The sequence below is a fragment of the Furipterus horrens genome, unplaced genomic scaffold (genome assembly GCF_987537825.1).
Source record: "Furipterus horrens unplaced genomic scaffold, mFurHor1.1.pri manual_scaffold_8, whole genome shotgun sequence".
Lineage (NCBI taxonomy): Eukaryota > Metazoa > Chordata > Mammalia > Chiroptera > Furipteridae > Furipterus > Furipterus horrens.
Window position 1 is genome coordinate 30,814,556 of NW_028327178.1, and position 19,456 is coordinate 30,834,011.

A 19,456-nucleotide genomic window follows, 5' to 3' on the forward strand; every position below is an offset into this window, starting at 1 on the left:
GAGTCTCTCCTTAGTTCTTTGTCTGTGCTGGTATTTAACATATTCTGGCTTTCAGGATCAGGTCAGAACTACCATCCTTTATTACCATTTTTTAGATTAAATGTATATGGCAGGCCAGAAGTAAAAGGAGCTCAGGATATGTCCAGGCAGAAAGCTGTCAACAGTATAGGTCTTAAATGAGCTTGCTCACAGTGTTTATGCTAAAAGCTATAAACACAGGCCTCCCCCTTACGGTTTCAATTTAAGGGAGAATGAAGTGTTCCAAGAGCCTAAACTTCTCACCTAAATTTTTTGAACATTTCCTGACTAAAAATCACCCACTCATATACAGTATCACCTAGATCAGTGATGCTCTAAGCCCTTGGTCAAACCACAGCTCTGCCTTCCTCTTAGGAATGCAGAGTGGTCCCTGGGCTAAAGGAGATTTTCTAGGTTGAGCCAAGAATTAAAACATTAAAAATTGAATGTATTTACATAAAAGCCACATTTCCTGCCTCTGCAAATAAGCAGGTATAAGAGCTATGTGATCACCATCTGTACCTTCTTTTTAATCAATTTCACCAGTTTTCACAACTTTTCTAGTCGTGTAAGTATTTGATTTTGAGACTCCAAAAAATATATATATTTCTCCTGCTTTAAATGCCTACTCCTCAAAGCAAACATTTATTAAATACCTCGTGTGAACTCAAACTGTGTTGTCAGAGAAACAGAAGATGTAATTTCTGCTGTCAGGTCACTTGTTATCTAACTAAGAAAACAATATAAAAACAAGTAAAATAAGTAGGGAATAATTAAACATTAAACCCTGGTAATGAATATCAATGAAGATCAGCATAGGGTGAGGTTGTCAGGGAAACCTCATGGACGGTGCTGGATTTGAGCTGATGTTTAAATTCATTCCTTCATTCAGCCATTATTGATTTTCCTACTCTGTGTCTTGCACAGTATTGAGTACTGGGAATAAAAAGGTGATTGACACATCCCCTGCTTTCTTTAGAGTTGTTTACTATTTAGTGTACAAGGATAAATATATAAACAAATAACGGCAATAAAACATTATACATACTTAGATAAAAATCTATAGATAAGTAATGAAATCACAAAAGAGTGTGGCCAATTATATAACTGCACTATCACTTTTTTTTTTTAGTGTACATGATGAGTAAATTGATTTTGGATAAACAGATTGACCAACTTGGAAACAGAGGAGAGGCATTCCAGATAGTGAGTTCCATATAAGAAGATGCATAATTCACCATGGTGCATCTAGATGAGTTTTAGCATCATGAGAGCCAGATTTTGGAGGGGATGTGTATTCGTTAAGAAATTAACTTGATAGGAGGTTAAGAGCCAACAAAGTCTTTTAATCAGAGACTGGAAGGGCACACATCCCCAGTCCATTCTTTACTGCCTCCACCCTGCTCCACCCTGGAGGCTGAGATTTAGGGCTAAATTAGCAGACTCGCATGCCTTTTGAATTCCAGTTGAGTTCAGCCGATGGATAAATTGTCCCAGCACAAGATGGGCAGGACGAGCGAGTGAAGTCATAGTCTTTATCTTCATGGCCTTCTCCCTTGAAGAATCTCCAGGGAACAGCTTCATCTCCCCTTCTGAAGGTGACCGAATTATCCCTTCCAGTAACTAGTTTTTTCCCTTGTCCCTTCAGGCCTTTGGTGGTGACATCTTCATCTCTGTACTGTTTTCATCTCTGTACTGTCCCCAGGTTATCACTGTACTTCCCCTGCAGTCCACTCACGTCATTACCAATACGTAGTCCTGTTGTAAATAAATCCTCTACAAATTATCGTTTAAAATATGATTTAATTTTAATGTTAAACAGCAGTGTAAAGGGATGGTTTCCTGGAGTGGAAGTCAAGAGGCAAAGCAATCAACTTAGGAAAACTGGCCACAGTGAGAGATGGTGTGGTGTTGATTGATAGAGAAGAGGGAACAACATTGAACTGACACCAGCTGGATGTGGGAGATGAGGGAAAGTAGGGAGTCAAGGATGACCACCCAGGTTTCTGACTTGGGTGGCTGCTTGGTTCAAGAAGTAAAAAGATGAGTTTAGTTTTGCACGTGTCAATTTTGAGATCTTTGTGGAAGAGCTGTTGGAGATACACAGCAGGTATTGGGGAGACCAATGTGGAATTCAGGAGCAATCTTCCGGGAAGGAGGCTTGGTATATTGTCACCTTATAGGTGGTCCTTGAGGCCAAGATAGAGGAGGTCCCACAGGAGAACTAAGAGAATGGGAGAAGAAGCAGAATAAGAGAGGAAGACGGTCGTGCACAGAACTTAGATTGTCACTAGAAGGATCCATAGTTTTGCACAGACTGAAAAAGGACGTGAGCAAAGGCAAAGGCGAGAGAATGAGTCTCAATTGCACACAGGTGGTGGGGAAATGTTTGCAGAAGATGAATGGGACCAGAGCATGGAGGCACCTGACGGCCAAGGCGGAGGAGCCTGAGCCTGGGTTTGAAATTGAAGAGCTAGGATACTTCATTTGTTCCTTCAGCCTGCAAGTGTGTATTGAACACTTGGGTTCTTGAGTGAGATGAAGTCCACTTAGCTGGTGTTTTAAGATGAGTTAAGGTATGAGGGAATGGCAGGGATGGAGATGAACTTAAAATCTGAACCAGTAATATCATTATGAAATGATGAGGATTGAAACCAGAAAAGAAGCAGTGTGTGCTGAGGACAAAGAGATCTCAAGGAAGGAAAACAAAAAACCAAAAAACAAGACTTATGGGAAAATGAGTCTAGGAGAAGAAAGGTGAAGATGATGCCAAGATTTCTACCATAACATGTTCACATCTACAATCATTTTTAGGTTCCATCACATTTATGACCATTGTACTCCAGAAAACTTATGATAATTTTGAAGACGTAACTAACCAATTAGCTGTTATGAAAAATTAATTTTCCCATCTTCAAAAAATAATGAAACCATTTGCATGGTGTGAAGTACGTTGGCTGGTTAGAATATGTGTGTATCCCAGAATGGTTTAGTTTTGAATCCTGTGAAGTCTGGTTAAGTTCAAGGATAGAATTTCAGAGATTAACTTCTGACCACTTGTTCTATATAATCTGAGATGGAGAAATAAATAGAAATACTCATAAATGATTATTATAAAACTCATTATATTTTAGTTGATGATTTCTTTCTGTTCTTTGGCTTTAATTCTGATTCTCTGCAATTATATGCTTTGAGCTTCTGTGCTGAGATTTGTTCTTTATCTTTCTCCCAATTCCACTTCCACTCTCTCCCCTCCCCACCAAATCAAATTTAAGGAACTAACTATAAGTGATGTAAGGAGTCATATTTTAGAATAGGAAATGCTGTGTTATAGTTTTTAAGTTTATTTTTAATTTTTAAATTATGCTTAACATTCATAGAAATTTCAAAAATTGGTAATAGAAATGAACAGAAGATTCACAGAATATAAAATATAAGTTGCCTAATTATTAAAAATCAGATCTATAAATCTTTATAATAAAAATGCAATTAAAATGCAAATGAGATACTATTTTTCACCTATCAGATTGGCAATAATAATTTTTTTAAAGTTTGTCAATAAGCTGTTAGGAAACAAATGAGGAAACACATTGGTAGTGGGACTATAAGTGGGCACAATGTCTGTGGAAATTAGTGTGGCAATATCTCGCAAAAATAAAAATGCACTTACCCTTTGGCCCAGCAATTCAACATTTAAGTATTTCCCACCAATGTACTTGCATTAAGTACACAAACCCTTCAGTACAAGGATATTAACTTCAGCTTCACTGTGGCTATAAAAGATCGGAATAAATCTGAATGCCCATCAACAGAGGACTGGTTACATTAATTACTGTGTTTGCACAGTGTGGAATACTGTGCAGCTCTTAAAAAAATGAAACAGATTTTTATGGAATAAAAAATGAACTGCAGAATGCTACCATTTGTTTGAAAAGAGTGACATTATGTGTGCAGATAGATGATACTAGGTACTATGTCTGGACAGATGTGCAAGGGAACAATAACTTCTGCCTCTGCGAGGAAATCTTGGGTTAAGTAAGAGTGGGAAGAAGACTTCCTTTTCACCCTGTATCTTCCTTCTGGTTCTTGAAATTTTTGGCAATTACATATATCAAGTAACCTTTAAAATGATTAACATTATTCAAGAAAGGGAAGCTCAGTGGCTCACCAACCCTGATGATTTTTCATACATCGTTGTTGGAAATGAACATTTACATAAACTTTTTAAAAGGCAGAATACTGGTTGGTGCAGTTAACAATAACAAGATGCTAATCCTTTACCTGGCAATCCTACCTTTACATTTCAATCCTACAGAAACTCCAGCCTGCGTGCATAGATAAAGATAAAAATACAAGAATATTTTTACAGTTAAGTCTTGAGGATAAGTGCAGATTCCTGTTCAGGTTTATTGCTTTCTGAAAAAATGTCAACTGCTTTGTTTTTTCTAAGACTTGAGAATTGTTAGTTTCTTCACATTTGGAAATGGCCCAGTGGTCTTAAGGTTCAGGTATTTGAACCAGATCGTATCTCATTTATACAACTGACTCGAAAACATCTAACCTAATGTTGGTGGCCTGTCTCTGAAAGATGTAAGGGAAGAAAAGTGGGAAGAATTCATTCATTTATTCACCACTTAATAAGCACCTACTTTATGCCACATGCAGTACAATGCTGGGAGCAGCACCCTAAATAATACAGACATGGTCGTGGCCTTTGCAACATTCTAGAGTTCTTTTTCCTTAACCATTTCAGCCATGCTATTCTGCCATTTTATTCCATTATTTATGCCATTCTCTTCCTTCATTTTGTGCGGATTTAGGTGATGTTTTCTGGCTCCCTGCAAAAAGGGAAATGCCAGCAGAATGTTGTTATTCGCTTGAGTTATGGGTCCACCAATGGGTACTAAAGGCCTCAGCTGTCATTCTGTTTCTTTTTATTTACACACATAAAGTCAACCGCTGGGCTGCAGGGACAGTGAACAGTAAAACCGGAGCTGTAAAAGAGGATTTACCACTGTCTGTGCTGGTTACCAGCAAGGGCGGGAGCCTGGGAAGCACGATTGCAGACCTGACTCTGACTGCCTCTGACTCTCCCTGTTACTTCTCCATGCCTCAGCATTGCTGCTGTCTCTTCTTAATTAGCAAAAGTCACTTCCATTTTTCGTTTCTAACAAGTGACCTTTTATGTCTAAGCGAAAAACAGTGTGTCATATGATAGCCCCTTCAGCCGGGGACAGGTGCTCGAAACTTAGACACCTCAGGTAGGACTTGGGCCTCTTAGCTTTGCTGAGTGCGCGTCCATTTGGAGGTCAATTACTGTGATTATTCTGAGTGACACACAAAAATGGATATTTTCTGAATGACAGTTATTTCTTGTCACCATATTAATTACAATATTTAGTTTTAGAAACACATGAAAGCAGTGAAATATAGGACCAATCTTTGTGTTTTAAATATTACTTTAAATGTATTTAAACTGTAGTAGATGGAGCATGTCATTGATGTTGAGTTCGTTCCCAGTGGTTTCAGGATCCTGCAGATGGAACAGCTCTCACGGTGGAGACATTTTATAAAATCATCAAAGCTGTGGAAAGACAATGCAGTTTCCTCCCTCTCCGGGACAGTTTGACAGTAACATCTCAGAACAGATGTTGCAACGATCTCCAAATGTTTGTATTTGGTGGCACAAAGACCCTGTTATTCATGAAATGGTCTGTTAAAAAATTAGTTCCTCCATGTGGGGGTTGTGGGAACTGGCTCTTAACTCTTAGACTGTCTCCAAAATCGGACTCAGACATTATTGTTCAGACCCCTGGGCTACAGTGGCCACGGAAAAGAGAGCAACACAGGAGCTCAGCATCTTCCCTAAGTACTACAAGTTGACTCATGTCAGAGTGTCATAGTCTTTTATAAAAGAAGAGAAGCTAAGTAAAACTTCATAGAAATTTGGCCTTGTAAAGCATGGGGAGAAAATATGGGCCTTCGTGTTTGCTGGTGATTTGCATCATTCTTCTAATATAATCCACTTTCACAGTTAGAGTTTCTTGATTTTAGATTCCTATGGAAAGGGAAAACTTCCATTCTAAAATAAACACAGGTCAGCTTAGGACGTGGTTTCAAGTACCTTGCAAGAGACCTCAGTATAAGTATTTGAGAGTATTGGAATATAAAGCCTGATCATTTTCACTTGTAAAGTTTCATCTTCTTGCCCCTACCCTGGTTTATACTTTCCACTCCTTCCAGCAAGACCTGTCAGCAAATGGTGTGCCCTAAGGGCCAAATCTGACCTGCCTGTTTTTGTAAATAAAGTTTGATTGGCGCAGCTGGTCAAATTTGTTTACATATTGTCAATGGCAGCTTTTGAGAGAAGTCGCCAGAGTTGAGTAGTTGCAACAGAGACCATTTAACCCACAAAACCTAAAATATTTACAGAACCAGTTTGCCAGCCCCTTGCAAATAAAAAGTCACATATATGCTGTGACCCAGTACTTAAAACACTGCATTAAGACATTTGATATATTTAGATTTTAAAGGCATTTGTTGGGTGTAAGAGATGTAAAATAATTATTTGGTTTTAGAAAATTAAACATATGACAAAAATGTTTAAAATAATAATATATGTACACAAAGAAACATATAAACTAAAATCTTCCAGGACAACATGAAGAAACTGTATGGAAAAGAGAGAAAAGTTAACTGACTCTTGGGATATTCAATAAACAGTTAAAAAAATGAATGAAATGATGTACAACGTGTTCAAATGCTAAAACTTATAACATTTGATCATATTTAGCATTACCTTTATTCTTATTCTTTCATCTGTTTATGTTCTGTGTTCTCAGAATAGTTTCTTTAAGTGCTCCCGTGTGTATGATTCTGAAATGTTTCTTCCCATCCAAACAACAACACAGGTGAGATGGGAAGTTCAGGATCTATACGACTTAATGTTGACACCACAGCCGTACCAAATATGATTATTCATTCGGCCACCGGCCAAAATATATTTGAGGCTGCTAAATAGTATAAGATCACAAATACAATAGAAAAAAAAAAAAGAATGCTTAAAAAACAACCTCCCAAATTGAGAGAGAAGAAGAATGGTGTTCAAGGGACAGAAGTAGTTATGACAAGAATCGCAGGCTCTATTCTTTGAACCAAAATATCAGCAACCATGACAAATAGGGGAAGAAAAGTATGAGTTCTAATGTTCTTATTTCATGAGAAGAGACATCCTATTTTATCCGAAGATACATTTTTTTTCCTTAAGAGGGCTCTTTCACCTGATCTTTATTTAAGGACTTGAACAGTATCTATAATCACAATGTTACGGGGATGCAGAGATAGTCTAGGCCCACACTAATACAGCAACCACTACCCACATGGGGCTAGCGAGCACTTATAATGTAGCCAATGTGAACTGAGGTGTGCCACAGCATGAAACATACACAGGAGTTAAAAGATTTTATGTGAAAAAAAAATGTAAAATATCTCATTAATGGTTTGTATATTGAATTTAGAAGTATTGGTGTAAATGACACATTATTAAAATTATTCTTACCACTCTTTACTATTTTAATGTGGTTGCCAGAAAATATATAATTGCACATGTGGCTTGCGTTGTGTTTCTATTAGGCAGGACTATTTAGTGGGTGCAGAGTCTCATTTGCTGTACAAGCGTTAGGGCCTAGTGGCACATCTCGGCCTACGAATGCATTTCTGGAGATAGAATGGAATTTACTGTAAGCTTGTAGCTTTCAAGTGATCTCTTAGCTCAAAGATGAGCATCTGCAGACCATTCAATTAGTGTTTGGCTTACATGCAGATCCCCATCTTAGGAAAATTTTTCTAAAATATTGATCACAGGTTTTAAATTAAATTTGTTCATACTCATGGAAAGGTATCATTTGTAGGTTTTCATAAACCATACCTGGTTTAATGATAGATCAGCTTGAATTGTGTTTGGGTACCAAAGCTACAATTTATTTTCTTTCTATTCTAAAAAATTAGGAAGTATAAATTACAAAGATAATTGAAAATGTTGGCAAATTTCTAGTATCTCTGTCAAATGGTTCTAGATATTCCAATCAAATGGGTCTAAAAATCTGAACTCTTACTGAAAACCATTTTTATACCCTTGTGTATCATATTCTGATGCTGGAATGACTGTCTATTTCATCCTGGAAAATAATTCCAGCTGCTTATCTAACTTACTTTTGGGTTGCTTTGGTCGCTGAAAACCATTTCTTGAGGTTTGGTATAGTATTCAGATAATGATTTTTAAGTAGACCTGTAATAAACCATTGCTTTTTATTCTGACGAGTGAAACATATAATGTTCATAAACAAATAAACCTTGTGTATAGTAATGTAATTCACTTATAAAAGCTGCAGTTACTGATGCATTGCTTCATTGTTTGCCAATCCCAGGATTAAAGTAACTTTCTGTCTTTTGTTCAGTAAACATTTATTAATCACCTATTGCATGTGAGACATTGCGCTTCCTTGAGTTTAGGCAGGTTGAATCTGGTGCTAATGGGATTTATAAGTATAAATATCCAGTAGACTCTTAGATACATGTCTGCAGAAATTAAGAGAAATTTAGACTGTATCAAATATGTTCATTATACATTTATATAATTGTTTGCCCAAGAAATATTCAACCATTTAACTTCACTAATCTTTGAAGAACTGCAGATTAGTACAGGAAAGAGATGCTCTTTGATACCCATTGAATTGTCTAATTTAAAAGATGCTCTTTGCCCCAGCAATCCCCCCCCCCAAGTCCATACCCATGGTTCGTAAAAAATAACTATCCTTCCCTCTCAGATATTAAGACCCTTTGTAATCTTGTAAAGGACAATGGGCGAAGGTCTCAAGCTCCTCTAGCTGCTTCAAGCTGGACATGGTCGTCGTCCTACCTACCCTTGGGTCCAGAAATCCCTAATAATAGTGGGGGTGTGGAGGGGAGGGTGGCCTTCCCACATGCTGGGCAGAGGGGAGTAAAGGGGAGAAAATTGGAACTATTGTAACAATATAATCAATATAGAAAAGCTGGGGAAAAAATATAATAAATGGTAATGGGAGAAAATACAATTAAAAAAAAAAAACTAAGAAGGAAAAACGTCCAACTAATAAACATATACTTCCAAAAGAAAAAAATAAATAAATAAAAGATGCTCTTTGATACCCATTGAATTGTCTAATTTAAAAAATACTCAGTGTTGGCAGATTGTGGTCTAACTAGATTTCACGTAGGCTGCTGGTAGAAATATAAATTGGTTTAAGTATTTTGCAAAGCAATAGAGCCATGCACGTTAAACGCAAAGAATTGTATGACACCCTTTGATTTAATAATCCCACTCTAGAAAATGTATGTTAAAAATGTGAGCCAAAAGGAGAAAAGAAAATCTCTGCATCTCAGAAAGAGAAAAGGAGCTGAGAGTTGCTAAATGGTTTCAGTGCTAAATACTTTCAATGCGTCATCTCAGTTAATCCCCACAGCAGTTCTTTGAAGTGTCCTCACTTTATAGGCAAAGAAACAAGGCCCAGACGGGTTACAAATTTGTCAGTGTCATAAAACGTGTAAGTGGCAGAGCTTGCACTTAAATTAGGCATCTGCCTAACTCAGACTAATTACAGAAGAACAGAAAAAAGTTAAAATGTAGAAAAATATGGGAAGGAATACAGTAGAAAACTGTAGATTCATCATAATTATTAAAAATGTGTGCATGGACTAAGAGACAAATGAAAAGTTTAATTTGTTATGGTAGCAGATTTTATTTAAATAAGTATATTGAAATTCCATTATCTTTTTTTTTTTTTTTAATTCTGGGTTTTTTTGTGAAAAGGATATAATTATGATATTTTGACTAGACTTTCAAATGTGTTGTTCATGCCTCTATATACTTCTAAACGGTATATAAGCTGTTATGTCATGTCCAAGTGCATCCTCTATTTTGTCCTCACCACCTACTCCTTCCCTCCTGAAAACCCTCCCACCATGGTTTACCACCAACAAAATCCCTGCATCCTTAAAACTCTTCTCTGAAATTACTTTGATCTTGTTCAACCCCAACCTGGGTATCACCTGAAGCCTTCCCAGAGGCAGTTCTATTTTTTGCCCCAAAGTGAAGAGGAGTAATTGGTCTCTGTGCTCCTCATTATGGACATGATCAATTCCATGTCAATCCTCCCTAAAAGCTCTCAGCTTTAAGTCTCTTGTCATCAGAGCATATCACCCACTACCCCATCACTGCTATAGTCGTCTACCAAGCTTATGATTCATCCTTCATTTCTCCGAAATTTTCACTCCTGGCTCACACCTTTCTCTCCAGCAACACTTCTCTTTTCATGCTTACATGTATGATTCTTGCAGTGCTCCCAGCTTCTCGGTTCCTGTAGCTCCTCGCCACCTCAGCCTTACCTCCCAAGCTTGCCCCCAACACCACATCATCCCCCCAAACTGTGTGCTTTCCTTATCTCAGTAGCATGGATGCCACTCCGACCACTGTCCCCTGCCTGGCTCTTGAGCTTACTCCCTCCAGAGTGCAGAAATCAACTCTGTTAGAACCTACCATCCGTTACTATTTTCACTTTCTCCCTCCCTCCCAAGATGCTGGTCCAGGTCAAGTTCCACGGACCATTGTCCTAGTCACTCGCTTGCATGCATCCCGACTCCTGTGCCCTCTCTCAGGTCTCATACTCACTCGGTCATTTCACCATCCAGGCTGAATCCCAGTCTCTGCCTGCTCTGTGCCAGCCGCTGTGGATCAGACATTAGCTGGAGAAAAACACAAAACTGTACTGCTTGATTTCACTTTTAATTCATGACCATGAACTCAAGTTGGATCTCAGAGCCTCCCAGCAGTCATATTATGATATTCACTCTCACTGGACTTTGTTCAGACTTTTCCTCTTTCCTTAATGCTCACAACACCTCCTCTGTCCACTGCACTCTCAACTGATGCCTTCTTTCTGACTTTTGCTGGAAATATTGAGGCAATAAAAGACAGCTTCCACCAGCTGCCACGGAACTCATCACAGATGAACTGCTGCTGAAAGCCAGCCCTCCAGCCCCATGTCCCCCGCCTACGCAAGGATATGCTCCAGTAATTCTGCTCATCATCTGTTGGTCATTCCCATCAGCATCCATCATACTAAGAAAAACAAAAACAGTCCCAGGTCCCATTCCACTTCCTCCCTGTAGCTCCTCTCCATCTCTCCCTGTAGCTCCTACTCCATCTCTCTTACCCCTCCATAGCAAAAGTCCCCAAAATGTCCTCTGGCATCCATTCTTATTACTCCCCATTCTCCTCTGAAATCTAATTAAGTCACGCTCTTGGTCCAGCTACTCCAGTACTTGTATCAAAGTTCTCAATAAACACAAGCTGCTAAAGTCAACAGGTCTCCATCCTCATGTCACAGTCCCGTCAGCATTTGACACACTCACTCCTCACTCGAACCACCTGGCTTCTAGGACGCACACTTCCGAAATTTCCTTTTAATCCCCTGGCCACTCCTTCTTGGTCTCCTGGGACTTAAATAATAGACCTCTTCTCTGTCTACAAGGTCATCGTTATTAAAGGGTTATGGCTTTCGGTGTCATCTGTGTGCTGATGACTCCCAGGTTTATTATTTCCAGCCCACCCTTTCTCTGACCTCCACACGTTTATGGCCATCTAGGAGCCTTTGGGACGTCTCCGTTTGTATGTCTAATAGACATCTCAGACTTTCCCTATCCAGACTGACCGCCTAATCTCACCCCCACCCCTCCAAACCTACCTGTCTCAGTCAATGGCAGCTCCGTTTCTTCAGCTGCTCAGGCTGGATTCCCAGTACTTTCTCTCTGCTTCCAAAGCCTTGCCATCTTAGACCTGGAATATTGCAGGAGCCTCCTAACTCTGCTTCTGTGTCTTACACCTCTATAGTCTGTTCCTCACATGGCAACCAGCATGATCCTTCTGTAATGTAGATTGGATCACCTCCTCGCCCCTAGGGGCTCCCCATTCCACACAGATGAAGAGCTACAGCTCCTCACACATGTGCACAGTCTGACACCCTGTATTTCTCTGACTTTCTCTTCTTTCTTACCTTTTACACTGCTCCAGCCACCCTGGCAGCATGCCAAGTGGGCACCCACCCACCCACCTGAGGGTCTTTGCAGAGGTTCTTGCCTATTTTATAATCCTGAAACTCATCTCCCAGCTACATCAAAGGCCACCTCAGCCACACCTACTCTGGCCACCCTGCACTCTCCATCTGCCTCACTTTTCCCTATTTTTAAAAGCACTTCTCACCTTCTAACATACTATATACTGTACTCATCTGTTATATTTACCATCTGTCTCCCACTACAGTGTAAGTTTCACGAGGGTAGAGATTTTCATGCCGTCTATTTATTGAGTTTTCCCAGCATCTAAAATAATGCCTCCACCCAATAAATACTAAAAATAAATGTGTTGAGAGTATGAATGAAAGTTTCCCTATTTCTGCCTGGTGCTCCTTATACACATGCTGAGAGATCTGCCTCAGAATAGCTTTTAATTCCTTTCAAGTCTCTCAAGTGTTATATTGTAAACAGCATTCAGAAAATGACTACTGAGAAACACCATGTCACTGACTTGATTACATATGGTCTTTTATTCAAAACTGAAAACAGCTCTTCCAGATTGTAGCAGTAATATCATAAGCACCAAAAATATATAAACAACATAATAGATCCTTGACCTTTTTTAGGAATATGTTCAGAGTTCTCCAGAAATACCCCAAATTGCAGATACCGCAATAGCATAGTTTACTCTCATAAATTTCATACTTGCCAATAAAAAGGAAAGGAGGAGGCCACTGGCTGCTGCAGATGCCCAGTGGCTCATTCATTTGAACAAGGCTCACCCCCCCTCCCCCTGCAACCCCACCCAGCTGCTGTGTGCTGCAGCAACCTTGGGAGCCCTCAGTACTGCCTACAGAGTTTTGAAACCAAGGATATCTGTGAAAGCTGAGGGTCCACTAGATTATTTTATTCTATTTGCAAATTATTAGAGGACTAATTTTAAAAATTAGCTCCCCAAGCCACATGGCCTTGGTTTTAGAATATAATGTTTATGGGTGTTATTACCACTAAATGACAATGTGACTTCCTGTTGAAAATGAAATGAGCCACCATCCATAACAGTAAGTTTTTACTTTGAGAGCAGAGTACAAGTGAGCATCCATTCAGTTTGATTTTGGTCACCTGGTAATAAACTCTGAATATAAGAAAAAAAAGTATATGTCTGCTTTCACTTTTAAGCTGATGTTTAAGAAAACCTTCTGCCATGGTAACTTTTTTTTTCTTTAATGATAATAATCAGAAGCCTTTGACCAGAAGAGTGGGAGTAAGGAACGGGAGGTTGTCGTCACGGTGACAGCTGTCCAGCATAAACATCTCACATCTCTTCTGTTTATCATGTATTTTAGGCCAATTCAAGCTGCTGGAACAAGACCGAGATATAAAGGAGCCAGTGCAATATTTCAACAGTGTGGAGGAGGTGGCCAAAGCATTTCCTGAACGTGTGTACGTCATGGAGGAAATAACATTCAACGTGAAGGTAGCTCTAACAGAACCAAATATTTACCCTCACTAAAGTAATTTAACTTTCAGGCCATTCTGTACACAGAAGGTGCCCATCTGGGCCTCATAGGAGAGTTCCATCTTCCTAGTGTGTAGGTGTCAATGGCCAAAACTTGTCTTTTAAGAATTGGCATGTACTATAGATGACCTGAAGCCCAGACAGATACCTATTCTTTATTAGCATTGTCTTTTGCTAAGATAACTGTTAAGGCAGATCAACATTTTTTTTTTAAATTTTGACTTTGTTCCCTAACATATAACAGTTACTTGGCTAGAGCTTCTGTGAGGCTGGATGCTAACTTGTAGGAGCAGGCAAAAGGCACATGAAAAATCTAATGCCGGACACTTATTTAAAGAGGGACTTCCAGAGCATACCCTGGGATCAGCATTTCATTCCATTTTTTTGTAGACTATCTGTAGCAGTATAAATAGGGAAAATTAATGTACAGAATGTTGCCAGTAGGTATTTACTGATCCTTGTTCAACAGTGTTTATTGTGCTGCATTCATCTTGCATTTGGAAAGGGACTAACCAGAGAAGCAATGCCACCAATCACGTCCAACCTTATTGCCTGCAAATCCACTGCATTTTCTTCAGCAGCATTCATAATTACACTAAGACATTTTAGAAAGTGTTCACATTGAAAGGATTTTCTGTTTAACCTCCTTTCAGCAGGAAATCCAACTGAGTCACGTTCTCTGAGCATTTCATGGTTTAGAGCGCAAGATGCATTTTTCTTAGAAATTCACTGTGTGTGAAAGACAGACTGCATGGTGTCTTAGCCCAAAAAAGCAACAGTGTCCTTGTGGGTGAATCGCTCCACCCACACTCCTTGGGAAAGGGAGAAACACTCAAGACAGTCTCCTTACTGGAGAAGTGGTTCTGTCCATTTGATTGGCTAAGCGAAGTCATTTTCTCTTCTGGTTCTAACATCCAGCTGCTGTAGCCTACTTTCTTCAGTTTTATTGTTCAAATGGGTGAGATTTTGTGTTTTGTAAAATTTTTTTACTAAACAAATTATGTTTATATTAAAGATATTTATCATTTTTAGTCCTTGAGTAACCCAGTCAGCCTGTATTAAAGACAACTTGTATTCATTTACATTGAAGATTTGTGAAAACACATTCGTTTTTGAATATACCAAGAGTCATTGGCCAGAAATTAATCAGATCCTATACTATTAGTGTCTTGATATGATTTAAATCTCTCCTTAAAATTTATATTTAGAATTACCTAAATAGAAAAAAATCATTTAGAAAGGAAACCTAATACTTTTAAACCCATTTCTGAAAACATTTCATTTACTGATAGAGGATGAGAGATGAAGCATAAAAAAAATTTATAATTTTTAATATTTCACCAAGTATTAAATTTAATAGTCTTTTGTGGAAATTTTTTAATGTAAAAGATTTTTAAAAGGTACTTCTGCCAATTAGTTTTTGTCAGTTTGAATGAAATCAGCAATGACTGAAAGAGTAATACAGAAACCAGTACATTTTTGATAGTTTTAATAGAATATCATGATTGTATTGCTTAAAATGTATAGAATAGAGAGGTCATTTAAAAATTCAGCATAACAGTGTGACTGTATTTAACAGTATTGACCTATACACTTAAAAATGATTAAGATGGTAACTTTTACATTATATGTATTTTACCCGTAACTTTTTAGGAGAAAAAAAAGTTCAGAGGCACAGATAAGTATATGGAATAGCTTTTAACATCCATAGAGCTGACCACATTTGGGTTAAGTTCCTGTGCTATGCATACATTAATATTAGTACGTGTAGTCTATTACTTAAAAACATTAAAGATGCCATCACATCCAGCTGCACTAATCATTAATGCATTCTTCAATTCTATTCCAAAAAGAATTGATACAGGAACCTCGGGAAATTTGCATAAAAAAATGCACAAAAGTCTGTGCGCTTAGTGAATAAACACCCAAGTAAATAAATAAGCCAAGGAGATTTATGGGAAAAAAATATCTGAACCAAAAGATATAAATGTTGGTGTTCTTTAAGGAATGATTATAGTGTGGTTGCACATATATGCAGTGCTTACTGTGAGAACTAAATGGGGGTGAGGAAGAGATGTGCAGGGTTATTACTTCCCCTGGAGAAGGAGAAAACATGAAATACAGTACAATTATTCATTACATCTTATTCATAAATATAGCTGTATAAATAGTATATAATAGTAAGTGTTATATAAATAGAGCTATTATCCAGGAAACATTTTTTTTTGATAGAATAATTCATACACCCTTGGAAAACTTCACCTTCTCCTCTTCATTGTAAATACAGCTTAAAGTGCACCAAGGGGTAACAACTAAAGAATTGACTTGCAGTCAAGAATTAGCAGCTAACTGGCATCATGATAGTTGAAAGGCACATTTATATTTGAAATAAAGAAATATATGTTTGTATATATTCATAGATATTTACAATTACAAACTGAAATGAAAAATTATAAGAATATGGGGTAAACTAAAGTATTGAAAGAATGGAAACTCTGGTTTTGTTATTTTCAAGACTATAGCAAAATTTTAACTATGACTTGAATAGGTCATATTAGTATTGTTTGCGCACTTATTTAAAAATAAAGGCATTTCTTTTATCTAAAAGCTGCTTTGATGTGTTAGAAATTATCCACCTGATTGCCCCACCATTGATTAACTGCCAAAAATGAATTAATATGTCAAATATTTTCATTCTTTAACCGGCCAATAAACATATTTTGAGCACCTACCGTATGCCCCACACAGTTCTAGGCTCTGGAGATAGTGATTATTCAAGCCCCTCCCTGCCTCCCAGATGATTACAATGTATTGGAGTGGCAAACAATAAATAAATAGAAATATGACCTCCAAAGAATGAGACAAGAAGACAGTTGTGTATACAGGCCTGATCTTGGGGCAGGGTCAGAGTTTAGCCTATATATTTGCAGTTCATCAGCTTCTAAATGACATTTGAAACCAACGGATTAGCTGAGTTCACCTATATCACTGGTTCTTCGCCACAGGTGATTTTTCTCTCCAGCGGACATTTGACAATATCTGGATATAATTTTGATTGGCACAAACTTGCAGGGGGTGGGGGCTGATGTAAAGGTGCTGCTGGCATCTGCTAGGAAAAGGACAGGGATGTTGCTAAACCGCCTACAATGCACAGGACAGCCCTCACAGCGAAGAGCGAGCTGACACAAAATGTCAGTAGAGCCGAGGCTGAGAACCTCTGACCCAGAGACTAGATAGAGAAGGAAGACTGAGGACTGAGCTCTGGAACATGCCACCACTGGGGTCTAGAGGGGTGACTGAAATGAAAAGCAGTGAGATAGGAGGATGGTGAAGCCCATAGATGTCCCAGAAGCCAAATGACAGAAGTGTTTCAAACAGGAATGGTTACCTGTGTCACATGCTACTTAGTGACTGCGTTAGGTAAGGACTAGGAATGAACCATTAAATTTAGCAAAATGGAAGCCTTCACTAGTCTGAACAGGAAGGAAGTAACAATCAGCTCAGAGACCCAGAATGTAAGTTAACCAGGGAAGTATAGTAGAATGGTCCCAGAGTTTGGTCAAGGTAAACTTAAAGTGAGATTACTAGCGCCAGCCTTTTATTCTTCCAGCCATCTTCAGCTACCTGGATGCAGGCTTAGAGTAGACGGAGGTGGGGTTCTGCCAGACGAGTATCACAGAGATCAGCAAAGGAACAGATGATATGTGCCCTGGAATGGCAGGTGGCAATGAGTATAGACTCCTCCCTGGGCAAGGAAGTGCCAGTACAAGAAGTGCAACCCAGTGAAATTAGAGATCCTGAGGGGGTTAAGGAGCTTCTGAAATGCATGTTTAAGAACATGAAGTGCAAAATAGGAGTGCTGGTAGAGTGGAAAGGTTTTGAAATTGAACTTTAGGCAGTAATATGGGAAATGACAAGAGTAGATGTTTTTCAAATCAGAGCATGTCATTTGGGCAACTGAGGTAAGAACAGAAAATGGGAGATAAGAAGGCAAAAAGAAAACATGAAAGAACATGTGGGTAGGTCACCTCTCACCCGTCCTGTGTATACATTTCCTCCGGTTGCTCGAAGCTGATGGCAGTTGATATTTTTAGAACTCTAGTCACCTGCCTCTTTCACATGTTTTTCCTTTATCCATCCAGTTTGGGAAGTCCATGATAAGAATTTTGGTTTTGTTCATCTGCTTTCCTGCATATTTGTTTTTAACTCTAGTAGGCATTTTCTTTCTTAATTATTTCCAGTTTTTTCATCAGCCATCTCTATCCTCATGTTTACTTCTGAAATGAAAAGATATCCTGTTTCTGCGTTGACTATCCCAACCAAAGGCTCATTTCTCTACTCTTTAATAAGAAAAATAGCAGCACCAACTTTTTCAGGCATGTATCTTTCTTTAAATGAGCTGCCATGATCCAAAAAGCACATCGCACTGTGTCGTGTGTCCCAGACTCTGGATTCAGAGTGAGTTCAGATCCCAGCTCCAAGCACTGACTGTGCCACAGGCAAGCCATGTGACCCCTGAGCCCAGGTGTCTGCACCAGCAAAATTGGGGGTGATGCTACCCCCTGTTACAGATTTGTCAGGGGATTTAAATGAAGTAATTACCAAAGTGCTTTGCAAGTGCCTAAGTATAGGGCTCGGCAAACTACAGTCTTGGGGCAAGCCACCTATTTTGCCAATAAAGTTCTGTTGGAACACAGCCACTCACATACAGCAGCAGAGTTGAGTAGTTGCAACAGAGACCAAATACCCCACAGAGCCTAAAATTATTACTATCTGGCCCTGTAAGAAAGTTTGCCAACCCCTGATTTAGAACATAAAATCATACTAAAATAAGTTTCACATTCTCAGAAAATGTCCAGCCACAGATTACTTCACTTACTCTTTATTTAGTGCTTTATAGCCAGTGTCCTAATATTAAGAACATCGTATCTGTTTGTTGCTCTTATTTTTCTTCCAAAATACCCCTTCACCTCAAATACTTTTTTGGAAACTTATTATACCCGTACTGAGTGAATTATTTCAAATGTCTTCCAGTCTTTCAAACTCAGCCCAGTAATGATGAGAAATTTTCCCACATAATATTGTTCTGCCGTCAAAATAATGACTAACAAATTAAGTCTTAATTTAAGTTCTGTCTTTACTGTGCCATTTGTGGAGAGTGAGGAAAGGGTAGCCTTCAGATTTGGCATCGGGAAGCTTGCAACTCTCTTGAAGTGGGTAAAAGGCATCTTGACTTCACTACTGACGCCCTTACTGCTCTCAAATCAGAGGGAACCCAGATACCCTAACCTGGATGCTACAATGTTGCTATTTCCATTCCAGCTAATGAGGTAATGAGGTCCAAGCTTTCAGCTGTTCCAGCATAGCTATGTCCCCAGAGGCAAAATAACAAGTTTGCATTGTCTCAACCAGGGAAGGTGCCACACTCAGGACTTGTGAGGTTTCAGTCAGATGCTGGAACGTAGTCACCACCTGACCTCTTAAGAACCATTACCATGTGATCTGGGATGGGAGCTGAGCTGACAACCCGTTCACCTGCCTATCAGCTCCTGATGCCTGGCTTTGGCACCTGTTTTTCGCAGGGATGTCAATGTCTAGCAGCAGAGCTGCCATAGTGTGGGGTGAAGGATGTCAGGGATGTCTTTTGTTAAAAGGAAAATAATCGTATCAGATTCAGACAACTTAAGTGATCGCTGAGCTTCTCAATGCTGAGAAACATGACCAAGAATAAGATGATAAAATACTATAAATAATTCAACCAGGACAAAGTTTGCAGACATTGAGTTTTTGTGATCATTAAGTGTTAGATCT

The 19,456-nt window shown here is 38.8% G+C and overlaps 1 protein-coding gene across 2 annotated transcripts in view; it reads left to right on the forward strand.

Moving 5' to 3' along the window:
• Positions 1-19,456, forward strand: part of GAREM1 (GRB2 associated regulator of MAPK1 subtype 1) — a 172,924-nt gene that overhangs the window by 124,522 nt on the left and 28,946 nt on the right. For both annotated transcript variants that reach the window (XM_090285668.1, XM_090285669.1), the window contains exon 3: positions 13,473-13,603. In XM_090285668.1, coding sequence (XP_090141794.1) covers positions 13,473-13,603 — 131 coding nt within the window. The remainder of the gene's footprint in view (positions 1-13,472; positions 13,604-19,456) is intronic.